This window comes from Mesoplodon densirostris, chromosome 10 (genome assembly GCF_025265405.1).
Source record: "Mesoplodon densirostris isolate mMesDen1 chromosome 10, mMesDen1 primary haplotype, whole genome shotgun sequence".
Classification (NCBI taxonomy): Eukaryota; Metazoa; Chordata; class Mammalia; order Artiodactyla; family Ziphiidae; genus Mesoplodon; species Mesoplodon densirostris.
In genome coordinates, this window is record NC_082670.1 from 102,331,449 (window position 1) to 102,345,912 (window position 14,464).

The window sequence follows — 14,464 nt, forward strand, 5'->3', positions numbered from 1 at the left end:
ACACCCCCAGAGGCTGCCCAAACCCGGACGACAGCCTGTGAAGCCCTCGTGACCTGGCTCTTCCTCCACGTTCCTGTCATCCCCTCCTCTGCACGTCCTTTAAGAGGCCAAGTTCATTCCTGCCTCTAGACTCAGACCCATTCCCTCCGGCTGGCAGGCCACCCTTCCAGGTCCCTGCGTGGCCTGCTCCACGTCATTCAGGTCCTTAGCCACGGTCACACAGCATGGGCCTCTGACCACACAACCGTGTCTAAAATGTGTCCCTGGCATCTTGACCGCCCCCTCCCCACATTCTGTCCTGCTCTATTTTTCCCATTCATTTAATCTTTGTTCAATTTTTAGTGATTATTTTCATTTTTATTTAATTTTTAAGAGACTTTTTTTAGAGCAGTTTTAGCTTCACAGAAAAATTGAGAGGAAGGTGCTGAGATTTCGTGCACACACCCCTACTCCCATACAAACACCGCATCCCCCCATATCAACACCCCCCTGGCACCAGGTGGTACATTTGTTACAATTGATGGACCTATACTAACACATTGTAGTCACCCAGAGTCCACAGTTTACCTTAGGGTTCAGTCTTGATGTTGTACATTCTGTGAATTTGAACAGATGTATAAGGACATGTATCCATCATTATAGTATCAGAGCAGTTTCCCTGCCCTGAAAATCCTCTGTGCTCTACCTGTTCACCCCTGTCTCCCACCTAACCGCTGTAACCATTGACCTTCTTACTGTTCCATAGTTTTGCCTTTTCTAGAATGTCATATTGTTGGAATTGCACAGTATGTAGCCTTTCCAGATTGGTTTCTTTCACTTTGTAACATGCATTTAAGGTTCCTCCGTGTCTTTTCATGGCTTGACAGCTCATCTCTTTTTTTTTTGTTTTTTGCGGTGCGCAGGCCTCTCACCATTGCGGCCTCTCCCATTGCGGAGCACAGGCTCCAGACGTGCAGGCTCAGTGGCCATGGCTCACAGGCCCAGCCGCTCTGCGGCATGTGGGATCTTCCCGGACCAGGGCACGAACCCGTGTCCCCTGCATCGGCAGGCGGACTCTCAACCACTGCGCCACCAGGGAAGCCCAGCTCATTTCTTTTTAGTGCTGAATAACATTCCATTGTCTGGATGGACCACAGTTACTTAGCCACTCACCTACTGAAGGACATCTTGGTTGCTCAATTTTTTTCATAAGTACTTTTCACCAGCCCAAATTATACTTTTTATCTCTTTGATTACTTGATGATTTTCAGGGTCCCCTGCTAGAAAGTAAGCTCTGTGAAGTCAGGGACTTAATGGTCCCTGTTCATGACAGAGCCTACAGCACCCAGAACAGTCCCTGCGTGGGCAGCATGAAATGACTGTCACTGGCTATCTGGATGTGCGTGGTGGGGAGAGGCGGGGTGGGCAGCCAGAGGTGCGGTCTTGGCTAGGAGCTGGACCGCCTCCCTGGGAAGCTGCTTCTGTTCTGGGCTATCCTGGGCAGGAAGCAGTAAAGAGTCCGTGGGTTGGAGAGCTGTCCCCTTGCCCGCTTCAGACAGATGAGTCCCACTGCTGAGGAGAGAGACAGCTCTCCTTAAAGAAACAGGGCTTCTTCCTACCTAGGCACTCTCAACCTTCCTTCCTCCAGACTGAGTTCTCTAGCTGTTCAGTAGAGATGCCCCCATTGTCAGCCTTTTAATTCTCCTCAGACATCTCCTCTGACCTTTCTCCAGGGTTCACTTATTCTGGGAATTTCTAGAAACAAACTTCTGGTTATACCCTGTACCAACCACACACCCAACCTCCACAGAGAGTTTTGAAATTCCTGGCCCATTTCCAGGAGGCTACTATAACCATGAGACCATTTTCAGCCCTTCATGGACTCATAAAATTTTATGCCCGGAAAGGATATTTGAAGATATCTTAGTTTAATTCATCCATTTTATAGGCGAGGAAATGAGAATTGAAAAGAAGTTGTTTGTCCAAGAGCCAAATGGCCAGTTAGCATACAACTCTGAACTAAAACTTAGTCTCCAGACCCCACTAACCAGGGCTTTCTCTACCTCTCTACATATCCCCTCTATAGCTACCCCCCTATGTTGTAGCTCTGTGATTCCCTGCCTGGTTACCTTATTATTTTATTTTATTTTTTTGCTGTACGTGGGCCTCTCACTGTTGTGGCCTCTCCCGTTGCGGAGCACAGGCTCCGGACACGCAGGCCCAGCGGCCATGACTCACTGGCCCAGCCACTCCGCGGAATGCGGGATCCTCCCGGACCAGGGCACGAACCCATGTCCCCTGCATCGGCAAGTGGACTCCCAACCACCGTGCCACCAGGGAAGCCCTGTTTACCTTATTTTTAAACATTCATTTCTAGTATATTCACAGACATATTGTACAACCATCACCACTATCTAAATTTGGAATATTTTCATCACCCCAAGAGAAACCCTGTACCCATTAGCAGTCACTCTCCATTCTTTTCTGCCACGGCTCCTGGCAACCAATTATCTACTTTCTGTCTCTATGGATTTGTCTACTCTGGACATTTCAAATAAATGGAATTATGTAATATGTGGTCTTTCGTAACAGGTTTCTTTCACTTAGCCTACTGTTTTCAAGGTTCATCCATGCTGTAGTCTGTATTCATTCCTTTTCATGGCTGAATATTCCCTTACAGGGACTCACCATATTTTATTCATCAGTTGACAGACGTTTATTTATTTGGATTGTTTCTACCCTTTGGCTATTAGGCATAATGTTGCTATGAACATTCATGTGCAAATTCTTGTCTGGACACATGTTGAAATTTCTCTTGGGTGGATACCTAGGAGTGGAACTGCTGAGTCATATGGTAACTCTATGTTTAACATTTTGAGGAACTTCCAGACTATTTTCCAAAGTGGCTGAATCACTTTACATTCCCTCCAGCAATGTATGATGGTTCCAATTTCTCTACGTCCTCACCGGCACTTGTGATTATCTGACTTTTTTATCTTAGCCATAATGGTGGGTGTGCAGTGGTATCTCACTGTGGTTTTGATTTGCATTTCCTTAATAACTAATGATGCTGAGCATCTTTTCATGTATTTATTGGCCACTCATATATGTTCTTCAGAGATATGTCTATTCAATTCCTTTGCCCATTTTTTAACTGGGTCTCTGCCTGGTTATTGTGGAGCGTATTTTTCTTTGCCTTTGGAAATTACCCTGAAATTTTATTTTACTTGCCTTTGGTTACTTTGCCAGCTTTCCCAGGTCCTGTTGGATTATGTTCCCACTCAATCTCCTATAATTTTTAAGAGCTGTAGGATCATATAATCATAGAATTAGTCTCATAAAAGCCCAAATAAACATCTGATGCAATGTTTGGCAAATAGAAAGAGCTCAGGAAATGTTTCCTGATTGCCTGGAATGAATGAATGTAGAAAATTCAACAAGAATATCATAGCTTTTTAAGAAGAAAGGGACCTTAGGGCTTCCCTGGTGGCGCAGTGGTTGAGAGTCCGCCTGCCGATGCAGGGGACACGGGTTCATGCCCCGGTCCGGGAGGATCCCATGTGCCGCGGAGCGGCTGGGCCCTTGAGCCATGGCCGCTTGGCCTGCGCGTCTGGAGCCTGTGCTCCGCAAAGTGAGAGGCCACAACAGTGAGAGGTCCGCGTACCGCAAAAAAAAAAAAAAAAAAAAAAAAGAAGAAGAAAGGAACCTTAGAAGTAACCCAATCTAGGATGACAAAAAGCAGCATGCACACTGCCCCTCTAAATTCCTTGGCCAAGACAGACATCATTAATTGATCACAGCACTGTCTTTAACTAAAGCCTCGAGAGGGTTCACAATCCTCAGCATAGGGCTCTGGGCAGCCACTATCAATCGATCAGAGTTGACATGAGAAAGGAGATTTGTTTGCCATCACTGTCAACTTTTAAAATTGAAGGTCAGGGACTTCCCCGGTGGCGCAGTGGTCAAGAATCCGCCTGCCAATGCAGAGGACATGGGTTCGAGCCCTGGTCCGGGAAGATCCCACATGCCGCGGAGCAACTAAGCCTGTGTGCCCCAACCACTGAGCCTGAGCTCTAGAGCCCGCAAGCCACAACTACTGAGCCCGCGTGCTACAACTAGTGAAGCCCGTGTACCTAGAGCCCATGCTGCACAACAAGAGAAGCCACCGCAATGAGAAGCCCATGCACCGCAACGGAGAGCAGCCCCCGCTTGCCGCAACTAGAGAAAGCCCACGCGCGTAGCAACAAACACCCAAAGCAGCCAAAAACAAATAAATTAATTAACTAATTTAAAAGTAAATAAATAAATAAAATAATATTGAAGGTCAGAGAGTTGCTGTACATGTGGCATCTTCAAAACTCAGCCTGACTCCAAAACTAGCACTTTCACCATGCCCTACCAAAGCACTTTCCCAGCACCAACACACAAGGATTCTAACTGGCCCAGCTTTGGCTTGGCGATGGCAATTTCTTCAGAATGGTTCTTTACCTGGTTCCCAGGTGCTGGTTGGTACGCCAGCGCTGTTCCCTCTTGTTGGGACACATGAAGTCCCAATCAGCCCCCCAGCCACTAAACTGACGTCCAGGGCAGGCCCCACCCCCACTAATGCCTGGTGATTCTTGCCAGAATGTGCTCGCTGGGTGACAGTCTCATCGCAGTTCAGCTGTCTTGCCAGCTGAGTGCCTCTCCTGCTGTTGACCCTCGCCTGAGGCCTAACAAGTGTGAGCAGAGGCATGGCCAGCCCTGCCTCCACCACGACACTGACCTCCAAGACAGCAGACACTGGCAGCATTATTCCACCCCTAGTCCCTCCGGGTGCAGAGGGGGAGGCTGAGGCTGTGGGGAGCCTGGCCCTCCCCTTCCTTCCCACCCCGATACCCGGGGCCTTCACTCGCCTTCTCCTTCATCTTCTCAATCTTCTTCACGGAGCTACGGCGCTGGGGCCGGTCCTCGTGCCGGAGCAGGTTCATGCTGAGGTCTCCCGACTTGTTGAACTGCTTCTCCTCCTGCTTCTCGGCCTCCTTCAGCTTGCTTTCCGCACTGATGCTCTCCGCATGGTACATGTGGTAGGTTTTCATGACCTGGAGACACACGAGTGTGGGAAATCAACAGGCTGTTATGGCCCAGCAAGGGTGGCCCTAGCGCTGGCAGCCCCCGTCCAAGTCCTGTGTTCCGGTCAGCTCTGTCCCCGCCCTCTTCCCATGACATGCTCTGAAATCCCACAGCCCTTTACTTCTGCACAAACTGTCTGAGGACTGGAAATGATGATCAGCAGCAGCAGCAGTTTCATCATCATCATCATCAACAACATCATTAAGTGCTTACTAAGTGCCAGGAATGGACCTGTAAAGAGGAAATTTAAAAGGGCCACCACAGGCCCCGGGCATTTGGGGCTCTCAGAGGTGATATGGTGAACATGGCCTTCCTCAGCTGCCCTCTCCAGCCCTGCCAGCTGTGTCTCTTGTGTCCTACTCCCTCCCCACAGGGTCGCTGGAAAAGGCCCTCCTCAGGTACCCGCGGGATTTCCGCAGGAACATCCTTCTCACACGCAAATCATTATCTCAGCTGTTTCCTTAAGTAAAATTGGCCTGTAAATGGCTCTGTTCCCCAAAGGAATATTATTGGGTAACCTAACAGATACTCTATGCTCTCAGAAATAAACTCATCCTTGGCTATAAAATGAATTCCTATAAAGAAAGTTGCACTTTGCTACTCTACTTCCACATTAAGAGTTGGATATTGTTATATCAAGGGAATTTTTGAGTCAGAAGGAATCCTATACATCATCTAATCCAACCACCAAATTTTACAAATAGGGAAACTAAGGCCCAGAAGGACAGAGTGACTTATCCAAGATCATACAGTATCCGTGTAGTTTCCAGACTTTACATCCATGTGATCATCCTCACAATCAAGATACAGAACACTCCCATCACACCAAAAACATCCCTCTTGACCCTTTCCAGTCAATCCCCACGCCTTACCCCAGCCACAGGCAATCACCGATTTGCTTTCTGTCACTGTAGATTGTTTTTGTGTGTTCTAGAACTTCATGTACATGGACCCATAGAGTACAAACTCTTTTACACCTACCCTTGATCACTCGGCATAATTTTTCCGAGATTCTCCCATGTTGTTGCATGTATCAGAAGTTATTTTTTACTGCTGAGCAGTACTGCCTTGTATGGCTATAGCACAATTTGTTTATCTGTTCACGTGTTGATCGTTATTGGGGTTGTTTGTAGTTTTTGGTTCTTATGCATAAAGCTGCTAGGAATGTCCATGTACAATTCTTTATGTGGACATATGTTTTCGTTGCTCTTGGGTAAATACCTAGGAGTGGAATGGAGGGTCATATAGTAAGTGTATATCTAGCCACATTAAAAATCTGGTCTCAGACTTTTAATTCTATCATATCATACCGGTTCCTTAATTCATTACCATTTGTTCAGCAGATGTGAGTATTTGGGGCAGCCTTAGAGCAAGCTGGGCCAGGCCCATACCAACAGTATTCTATCTCCCAGTCCCCAGCTAGGAGTACACTTCCCTTTGCAATATCAAGTTCATGATCATCTGTCTATGCTAAGAAACACAAGAAATTTCTGGAATTCATGGCTCCTGAGCCTTGTTGGTTCTCTTCCCCTGTTGTTTGGATAATTACAGCAGCTAATGGAGCAGAAGCTTCTGCCTCGGGATGGGATGTGCTTCTGACTAGCCAGACCCTTTAAGTCAAGGAACTCAGAATGAATTACTGGCCAATGTTATAACCTTATTCACTGTCATTTAAAGTCCTGTGAAGTGAGACTTTTAAACGAGGACTTCCTCTGTGATTCTTACTGTGAAATCACAGCATTGATCTGTTGTTAAGAAAGTCCCCTTTGTCATATGTCAGGAGTCAGTGGGGGCAACATCTATCGTAGAGCATGTCAGGTAAGAATATGGCCTCTTGGGGGGCTTCCCTGGTGGCGTAGTGGTTGAGAGTCTGCCTGCCGATGCAGGGGACACGGGTTGGTGCCCCGGTCCGGGAGGATCCCACATGCCACGGAGCGGCTGGGCCCGTGAGCCATGGCCGCTGAGCCTGTGCATCCAGAGCCTGTGCTCCGCAACAGGAGCGGCCACAACAGTGAGAGGCCCGTGTACTGCAAAAAAAAAAAAAAAGCATATGGCCTCTGGCCCAAATGTCTGGGCTGAATCCTGATGCTGTCACTTACCAGCTGTGTGACGTTGGCAAGTCACACAACCTCTCTGACATCTGCTCCCTCATGTATAAAATGGGGATGATAATGGCACCTACCTCATAGGTTTGTCGTGAGGACTAAATAAGTTAATTTTTTATAAGGTGCTAAAAGCAATACCAACCACACAGTAAAAGCCATGTAAGCATTAGCTGCTACCATCACCACCACCATCGACATCCCTGATTTGGGCTGAGGGTTTGAAAATCTTGAACTTACTCACTTGACTTCAGGAAAATGCTCACAAACTCTAAAAAACATTAGCTAATGTGAAAAAAAATTATGCTACACCATGTTTCTCCCACCTTTCATCCTGAAAACCTCCCCACACTTCAAAACAATAAATGAAAAACTGCAATCAACTTTTCTTCTTGGGTCTTGGTGGAAAGACTTCTTCTCTGCATCCCACCCATCTCTGCTCATCTGCAGTTGCCCTAAAGCCTCCAGAGATGCCCTTCTTGCTGATTTCATCCACGCCTTACGCCAATACCTCTAAGTTTCTTTCTAAACCACTCAGTGGACCAGAAAGTGTGTTGGATCAATGTGTTCTCGACATCTAGTGGCCAAAGGGGATGACTGCAGGTTTACAGATAACCAAAGCAGTTGCCTACTTTCAAACCATCTTTTTAAGCCATGGCTCCTGGAACATAACGCAGCTCAGAGTCGGGAAGCCGGCTGAAGGCTGTCTCCGGGCCTCTCTCCCAGTCTTGAACCTTCCCTCTACACCAGCACACTCACAGGCACCACTGCTTTCTTTGCTCCTCCCCCTCTATGTGATCCAGTTGGTAATTCCTGATCCCAAGAATAATGGTGAACTTCATCACCCGGTGTCACTTACGTCAGGCAGCTGCCACAAAAGAGCTTACCTAGGGACCTCTCTGAAGTGAGTCTAACTATTTATGCCCAGAATCCTCTAGATGTTTCCTTTATTTAATTACCTGAAACATGGGCTTCAGGATGAAAGGCCCTTAGCTCAATAGTCTAGAACAGCCTGCTCAGCATTGCCAGTCCAGGAGATGCTGAATAATATTTTAAAATTATCTATTACTTCAGAGTTTGCAAACCTCTCTTTTCATTATCACCAAGGCGCATTTCAATTAATCTTTACCCCAATCCTGGGAGGCAGCATGATAACAATAATAACAACAATAGCAGCTAACACTTACTGACCACTTACTACACGCCAGGCCTAGTTCTAAGCACTTCACATACATTGACTCACTTATTTCTCACAAAAACCCTGTGACGTGGACTACATCACGCCTGCTTTACCAAAGAGGAAACCACGAGATAGGGATGAAAGGATCCTCTGCCCCACAGGGGCTCAGGAGACCCGGTTTTGAAACCTGACCTTCCCACTACTTGCTGGATGACTGTGGCAGAGGCTTGACCTCTCTGTGCTGCCTGGCAAAGGCCAGAGAAGGGGGGCTAGGAAAGAACTCAGTAAGCTGTGACTGTAGCGTGACGGGCTGCCAGCAGTGCTGGGGCGGGGAAGGGAGCAGAAGTGGATACAGGAGCTCAGCTGAGGCAAAGTCACTGGGACCTGGTCTTCAACCCGGGATCTCCGAGGGGCCCTCAGAGGCACCCACCCAGCTTACTGCCAGATGGGCGTTCTCTTTCCAGCCCTCAAGACCCTATCAGGGAGAGCCTTTCAGAAGAAGTCAAGCACAGGCCTTTAAGAAGCACTACGTAGGAACACGTAAGTGAGACCACTATTCTTGGCCCCAAATCAGTTTCATAGGTTCTCAGAGGCCCTCCGGAAACTTTGGTGTATTAACCTGTCATTGAAAGAAACTAAGGCCCAGAAATAGCAAGCATGTGGCCTAAGTCACACAGCAAGCCAGATGGCCAGGCCTTCCAAGCTGTGGACATTGCCTTTTCTGGTGATCATGCTGCCTTTGCTGTGGACACTTTGCCTTTTGCATCTTCCCAAACCCTCAGATCATGAAAACAGGAGAGTACTATCTGTACAGCTCTTCAGATCTGCATTTAAATGCAAAAGAAGGCAAAGGCAATCTGGAAGTTAACAGCATTAATACAGGGACATGCTGGGGCAGGAAAAGGATCAGTTTTTAGAAAATAGGTTCTCAACAATGCAGTCCATGTACGCTTCCTCCACCCCACAGTAAGGGCCATCCCTAGGCCACACAACAGTTGTGTATGAGGTGAGACCCTGGGCCAGGACATGACAAAGACACCCTTGAAGGAAAAGAGAAGCACCCAAACTTCAGTCTGACCGCCCACACTCTGTGTGGCCTACGTTCTCCGTAGAACTTATCATCACTGTCTTATTCCTTGTGCACGTTTATAAACTGTCTCACCCAACTAGAGTGCAAAGTCCATGAGGGCCAGGACCTTGTCCATGATCATAAGCCCTGTATTAGAGCAGAGACTGGCACCCAGCAAGTAGCAATATATATTTGCATGAATGAGTGAACGACAGCTGGCTGGCTGGATAAATGGGTGGGTGGACAGGTGGATAGGTGGGTGGGTGGATGGATGGATAGATAAGTGGGTGGGTGGGTGGATGGATGGGATGGAGGGAGGATACAACAGGGGAGGTAGATTCTATTGCCTTTGCTCTGGTGAATATATTTGGGGGTAGGGCAACAGCTACACCTTCAATCATTTAATATTTATTGAGCAGTTCATTATGTGCTAGTTACTGCACTCGGTGCTATAGTAGGAAACACTACAATGTAGAAGACAGATATGGTCTCTGCCCTCACAGAATACACACCTTAGTAGGGACACAGACAGTTATACAAGTGATTATCACAGGGTGTGATAAGTGCGATGATGAGGGGGGTACAGGGTGGTAAAGGAAGGCTTCCTGAAGAAGCGATATCTAAACTGAACCTTGAAGGAAGAGTAGCTATTAGCTAGGTGAATAGGGACTGGGGTGGGGATGGATTATTCCAGACAAAGGAAGCAGTGTCAGCATTAAGCCCAGTAGAAGCAGGAGCCAAACAGGTTTGAGGAACAGCTTACAGGTAGAAGAACATCAGGTGTTTGTTTGCAGACCAGCCAACGGAGCCACTTTCTTCTCCTTCCTGAGCTCCTCCCCCTCAGCAGACATCTGTTGTTTCTCTCTGCCTAGGATCATCCAGTCCCCCTCCTTCTGGAACATCTTCCTGATTTTCTTTGAGGAAATCCCCCAAATTCCGCTCCACCACTCTCATTCCATGTGGTTCATGGGAAACTGACACTACCCTCCAATCCCTGGGTGCAGGGCAGCAGACCCAGGCCTGACCTATCAGTATGCATGATGTTAATCTGGCCACAGTGATGGGACCCCAGCCAGGCCAATTAGAGACAGCCCTGGGCTTCTGCTGGAAACACCAGGAAGGGAGTGTTCACTTTCCACTAGGGGGCGCTGAGCTGATAGGAAGTGAGCTTGGGAGGGTGGGGAAGAGGGATGGACTTGGGCCAACTTTGTCACCACAGGGGAGAAGCCTCCTGCAGAGGAAAACAACACCAAATAAGGGAGGGGAGGGAGGGAGGGAAAGGAAAGGAGGGGGAAAGGAAGACAGAAGGAAGAAGGAAAAGGGAGGGCGGGAGGGGATAGGATAAAATGGAGGAGACGCAGTTCTGCTGCCTCTGATCTGGAGAGTGTATTGGTGGGGGGAGCAGCGACACCTTCAACCATTAAATATTTATTGAACAGCTTATTACACGCAGGTATGATATACCAGGTGCTGCCAACAGTACTGCGTGGAAGGCAGATAGGGCCTCTGCCCTCAGATCACTCACTCTGCTGGGGAGACAGACAATGAAACAAGTGTGTCAGCCTCCGAGACTCAATAAATTGCCATTTTTACACATGTCAGGTTTTCCTGGCTTTCCGTCTCTTGCTACTGAATGAGTCCCAAAAGGCAGACTTCCTTCCCCGCTAGCCTCCCCACCACCCAGGATCAATCCTGGTCTCGATTGGCCACACTTAGTGCCTGCCTCACAAACACTGACCGGCTGAACAGGGGCTGCTCCCCGTACCCCGGCTTCCTGCTTCTCTGCCTTGCTCTCCACCCGGGAAACTCCACTGTCATTCAGCTCCAAATCCAATGCCATCTCTTCTCCGTTCACATCGTGTCCATATCCCCACTGACACTTGTCACATGGCGTAGCCACATCCCATCCTCTCGACACACTGATGATCAGTAAACATCTGCTGAGTGAGTGAAGGAATGTCCACGCAGGAGAGCTGAGGAGGGGAAGGAGGTTGTCTAGAAGGAAAGCTTGTTCCCCCCATTCTTCTTAGGACCACCGCCATCTCTAGATGACACTGGGCATATGCCTTGGCCAGTAGCTGTGACAGTCCAGCAGGGCCTGACTTGCCCCGTGTCAGAGACGCACCCTAGTCTCCCTCCCTGGGCAGCGTGGCAGGAAGATACAAGCCTGAGAGGAGCCTCAGAGTTCCTCTAGATTCGTGCCTTCATCCCGCAGATGGGGAAATCGAGGACCAGAGCCCAGCTAACTGGCACTGCGTCAGTGTTTCCCAAAGTGTGCGACGGGAACCGCTTGTGTTAGTGAGGTGATTTCAGGTGTTACACCTTTTCAGTTCTCTTGGAATCCTTCTGAGTATATCGGGAGGAAAAACTCAGTTTGGTGCTCTCCTGTCTAATGCCTGCTCTGAAGGCACTGGCAAGAATTAACTCTGTTTTTTCTTCATTTAGCTTAAGGAACCTTTCTATTTATACCAAGTTGTTTTTCATTTGCTAATGTGAAGTATCATTTCCTTCCAAAATAAATATATATAAGTAATGTATATGTGTGTGTTTATATAAATAGTTGAATGTATTTACGTAAGTAGCTTTTGGGAGTAGACTTGGAGCAGGCTCCGCCACTCCCCCGCTGGGTGACCTTGGGCTGGCTACCCAGTCTCTCTGTGCCTCGCACCCCTCATCTCTAAAATGGGGTGCTAATATTACCACCCACCTCAAAAGTGAACCGGGGATGAAATGAATTAAGACACTGGGCATTTAGACCAGTGCCCAGCACGTGATAAGCACCATATAGAAGTGGAGGCTCTAATTATTAGTGATACGAAACAATCTCCAAAACATAACCACAAAAGCAAGATGCAGAACAGTAGGCCCAGTTGTTGCCACTTGTGCGGGATATGTGAGTCCATGTATGCTTAGTGATTAATTAAATGTCTCTGCAAGGAGCCTCCAGCTGAACTAGAAACTAGTAACCGGGCTTGTATGGGAGGAGAGGGAGAGGTGGGCAGCAGGAGACATACTTCTCACTGTGTATCTTTTTTGTACTGTTTAACTATCGGGTTTTTTACAAAATGCAGGCATTATCTATTTCTAACTTTAAATATTCAACAATTTTTTAAAAAGGAAAGTCTCTCTGGCTTGAGTATGTAACATGTGTAATAGACGGCAAGCCTGGAGGATAGGAGAGCGATCAGGAGGTGGCTGAACTTTTTTAGGCAAAATATTCTCAGAGCTCGGGCTGGCCTAGTGGCATTGTAGGGTACAGGAGAGAGGGAAGATTTAGAAGTATAAATGAAAAATATTTATGTTTCACCCTTTCATAGAACACACAACGATTTCACACTGGCGTTCACCAGGCACTGTGCTATACTCTAGGCTACTCACTCTTAGAATCCAGAGAGATGAGGTGGTGGCACTCCCATATTCTAGGGAGCTGAGGCTCAGAGGGCTTAACAAGTGACAGGGCCTTGAACCCAGGTCCATCTGGCTCTGAAACCTGTGCTATTTCCAGTATACGAGGCTGCTTACCCATGAATTAATTATGACGGGGAGAGGTTTTTTATTACAAAGGAGTCAATTTAAAGAAGATTATTAAGTAAATGGCACAGGGCCCAGTGACATGATGAAACCTCAGTGTTTATACCTCAGTGATGACAGATGTCAGTCCAGGAAGACACACAGTGAGCCTGGGATGGAGCTGGGGCCAGAACCCATGTTGCTGGGTCCCATCTCAGGCTCTCTCCACCACTGCATCCCTGAGAGTGGTCATTTGCCTGGGGGCCCAGAGTTGATTTCATACCCCTGAGCCCAGTGCACAATCAAGTCAGAGCTGGAGTAAGTAAAAGGTAGAGCCCATTCATTACTCCAGTTGGTGTCTACCTGTCACCAGCAGCAGTTGGTGTGGGTGCTCCTCAGGCCCCCTCCACGTCACCCTGAACCAAGTCTCAGGGGTCCCACTAGCAGTGCTGGGCTTGGAAGACAGGCCCAGCAGCCCTGCCTGGGAGAGCCTGGAGCAGGGCTACTGAGCCCAGCAGGAGGGGCCAGGTGGCAGATGCTACAATGTTTGTCAGCACAAAGCACAACAGGTGCATTTCATGATCTAGAACTATACTGAAAATCTGAACATATTTTTAGCTGAACAATGAAGACAGAGTGCTTCGTTATTGTTTTGTTTCGGTTTTGCTTCTCCTGGAGCAAAGACTGGCCACAGGCCCACGTTCTCACCCTCTGCCCTTCTTTCCTCTCAGGCCAATACATGATGACCAAGAGCTATGTATTGTGCCAGGCTGATGGGAGTCTAGGGGAAAATACGTGAGGTGTGACGTGTGTGGTGTGTGTGTGTGTGTGTGTAAGCACTGGCATGTTTTAGGAAGGAAAGCACCTCAAGGTGATGAGGACTGGGCAGAGGGAAGCCTTGTTGAGTGAATGAATGAATGAACCAACGAACAAATGAACCTACAAAATGCCCAGCCCTGCCGTCTTCTCTGGGTCCTTCCTGGTCCCAGGTGGAGACAAGCCTCTTCCCTAAAGTAGGAGACGGGTGGCCGTAAGCATTCATCTCCATCATCAGTATGCCCAGTACCACCTCCTCTATAAAATATTGAAAGAAAAAACGTGGGGCTTACCGGACAGTCCTTTCTCTACATCATTTCCTCTTTAGTCCCTGTGGTCATGACTCCGGGGCTGGGGGAGGAGGGAGCATCTAAAGGCTTGCATAATGAGGCATGGTAACCAGAAAGTGCTCAAAGCAAATCTCTAGTAATGGGTGCTGTGGTGGACTGTTTGCAAAGACGGCCACAGGAGTTGCCCGATGGCCTCAGGGATGCCCCTTTGCATCATCACTTCGCAAGCAGTCTACTTCTCCATCCCACAACTCTGGGCTTGGCTGTGTGACTTGATTTGGGGAATGAGATATTAGCAAATGTGACATAAACAAAGGCTTGAAACCCCACTGGGGTTTTCCCATTTGGGGCTCTTTTTTTGAATGGCCAGGAAACTGTAGCCACATCAGCGGCCCCAGTTGAACCC

General features: G+C 48.1%; 1 protein-coding gene across 1 annotated transcript in view; it reads right to left on the reverse strand.

Annotated features, from left to right (window-relative positions):
• The window catches only part of SRGAP3 (SLIT-ROBO Rho GTPase activating protein 3), a 133,811-nt gene that overhangs the window by 72,386 nt on the left and 46,961 nt on the right, over positions 1-14,464 (reverse strand). Inside the window, exon 4 of the mRNA XM_060109195.1 lies at positions 4,875-5,060. Within this exon, the coding sequence (XP_059965178.1) occupies positions 4,875-5,060 (186 nt within the window). The remainder of the gene's footprint in view (positions 1-4,874; positions 5,061-14,464) is intronic.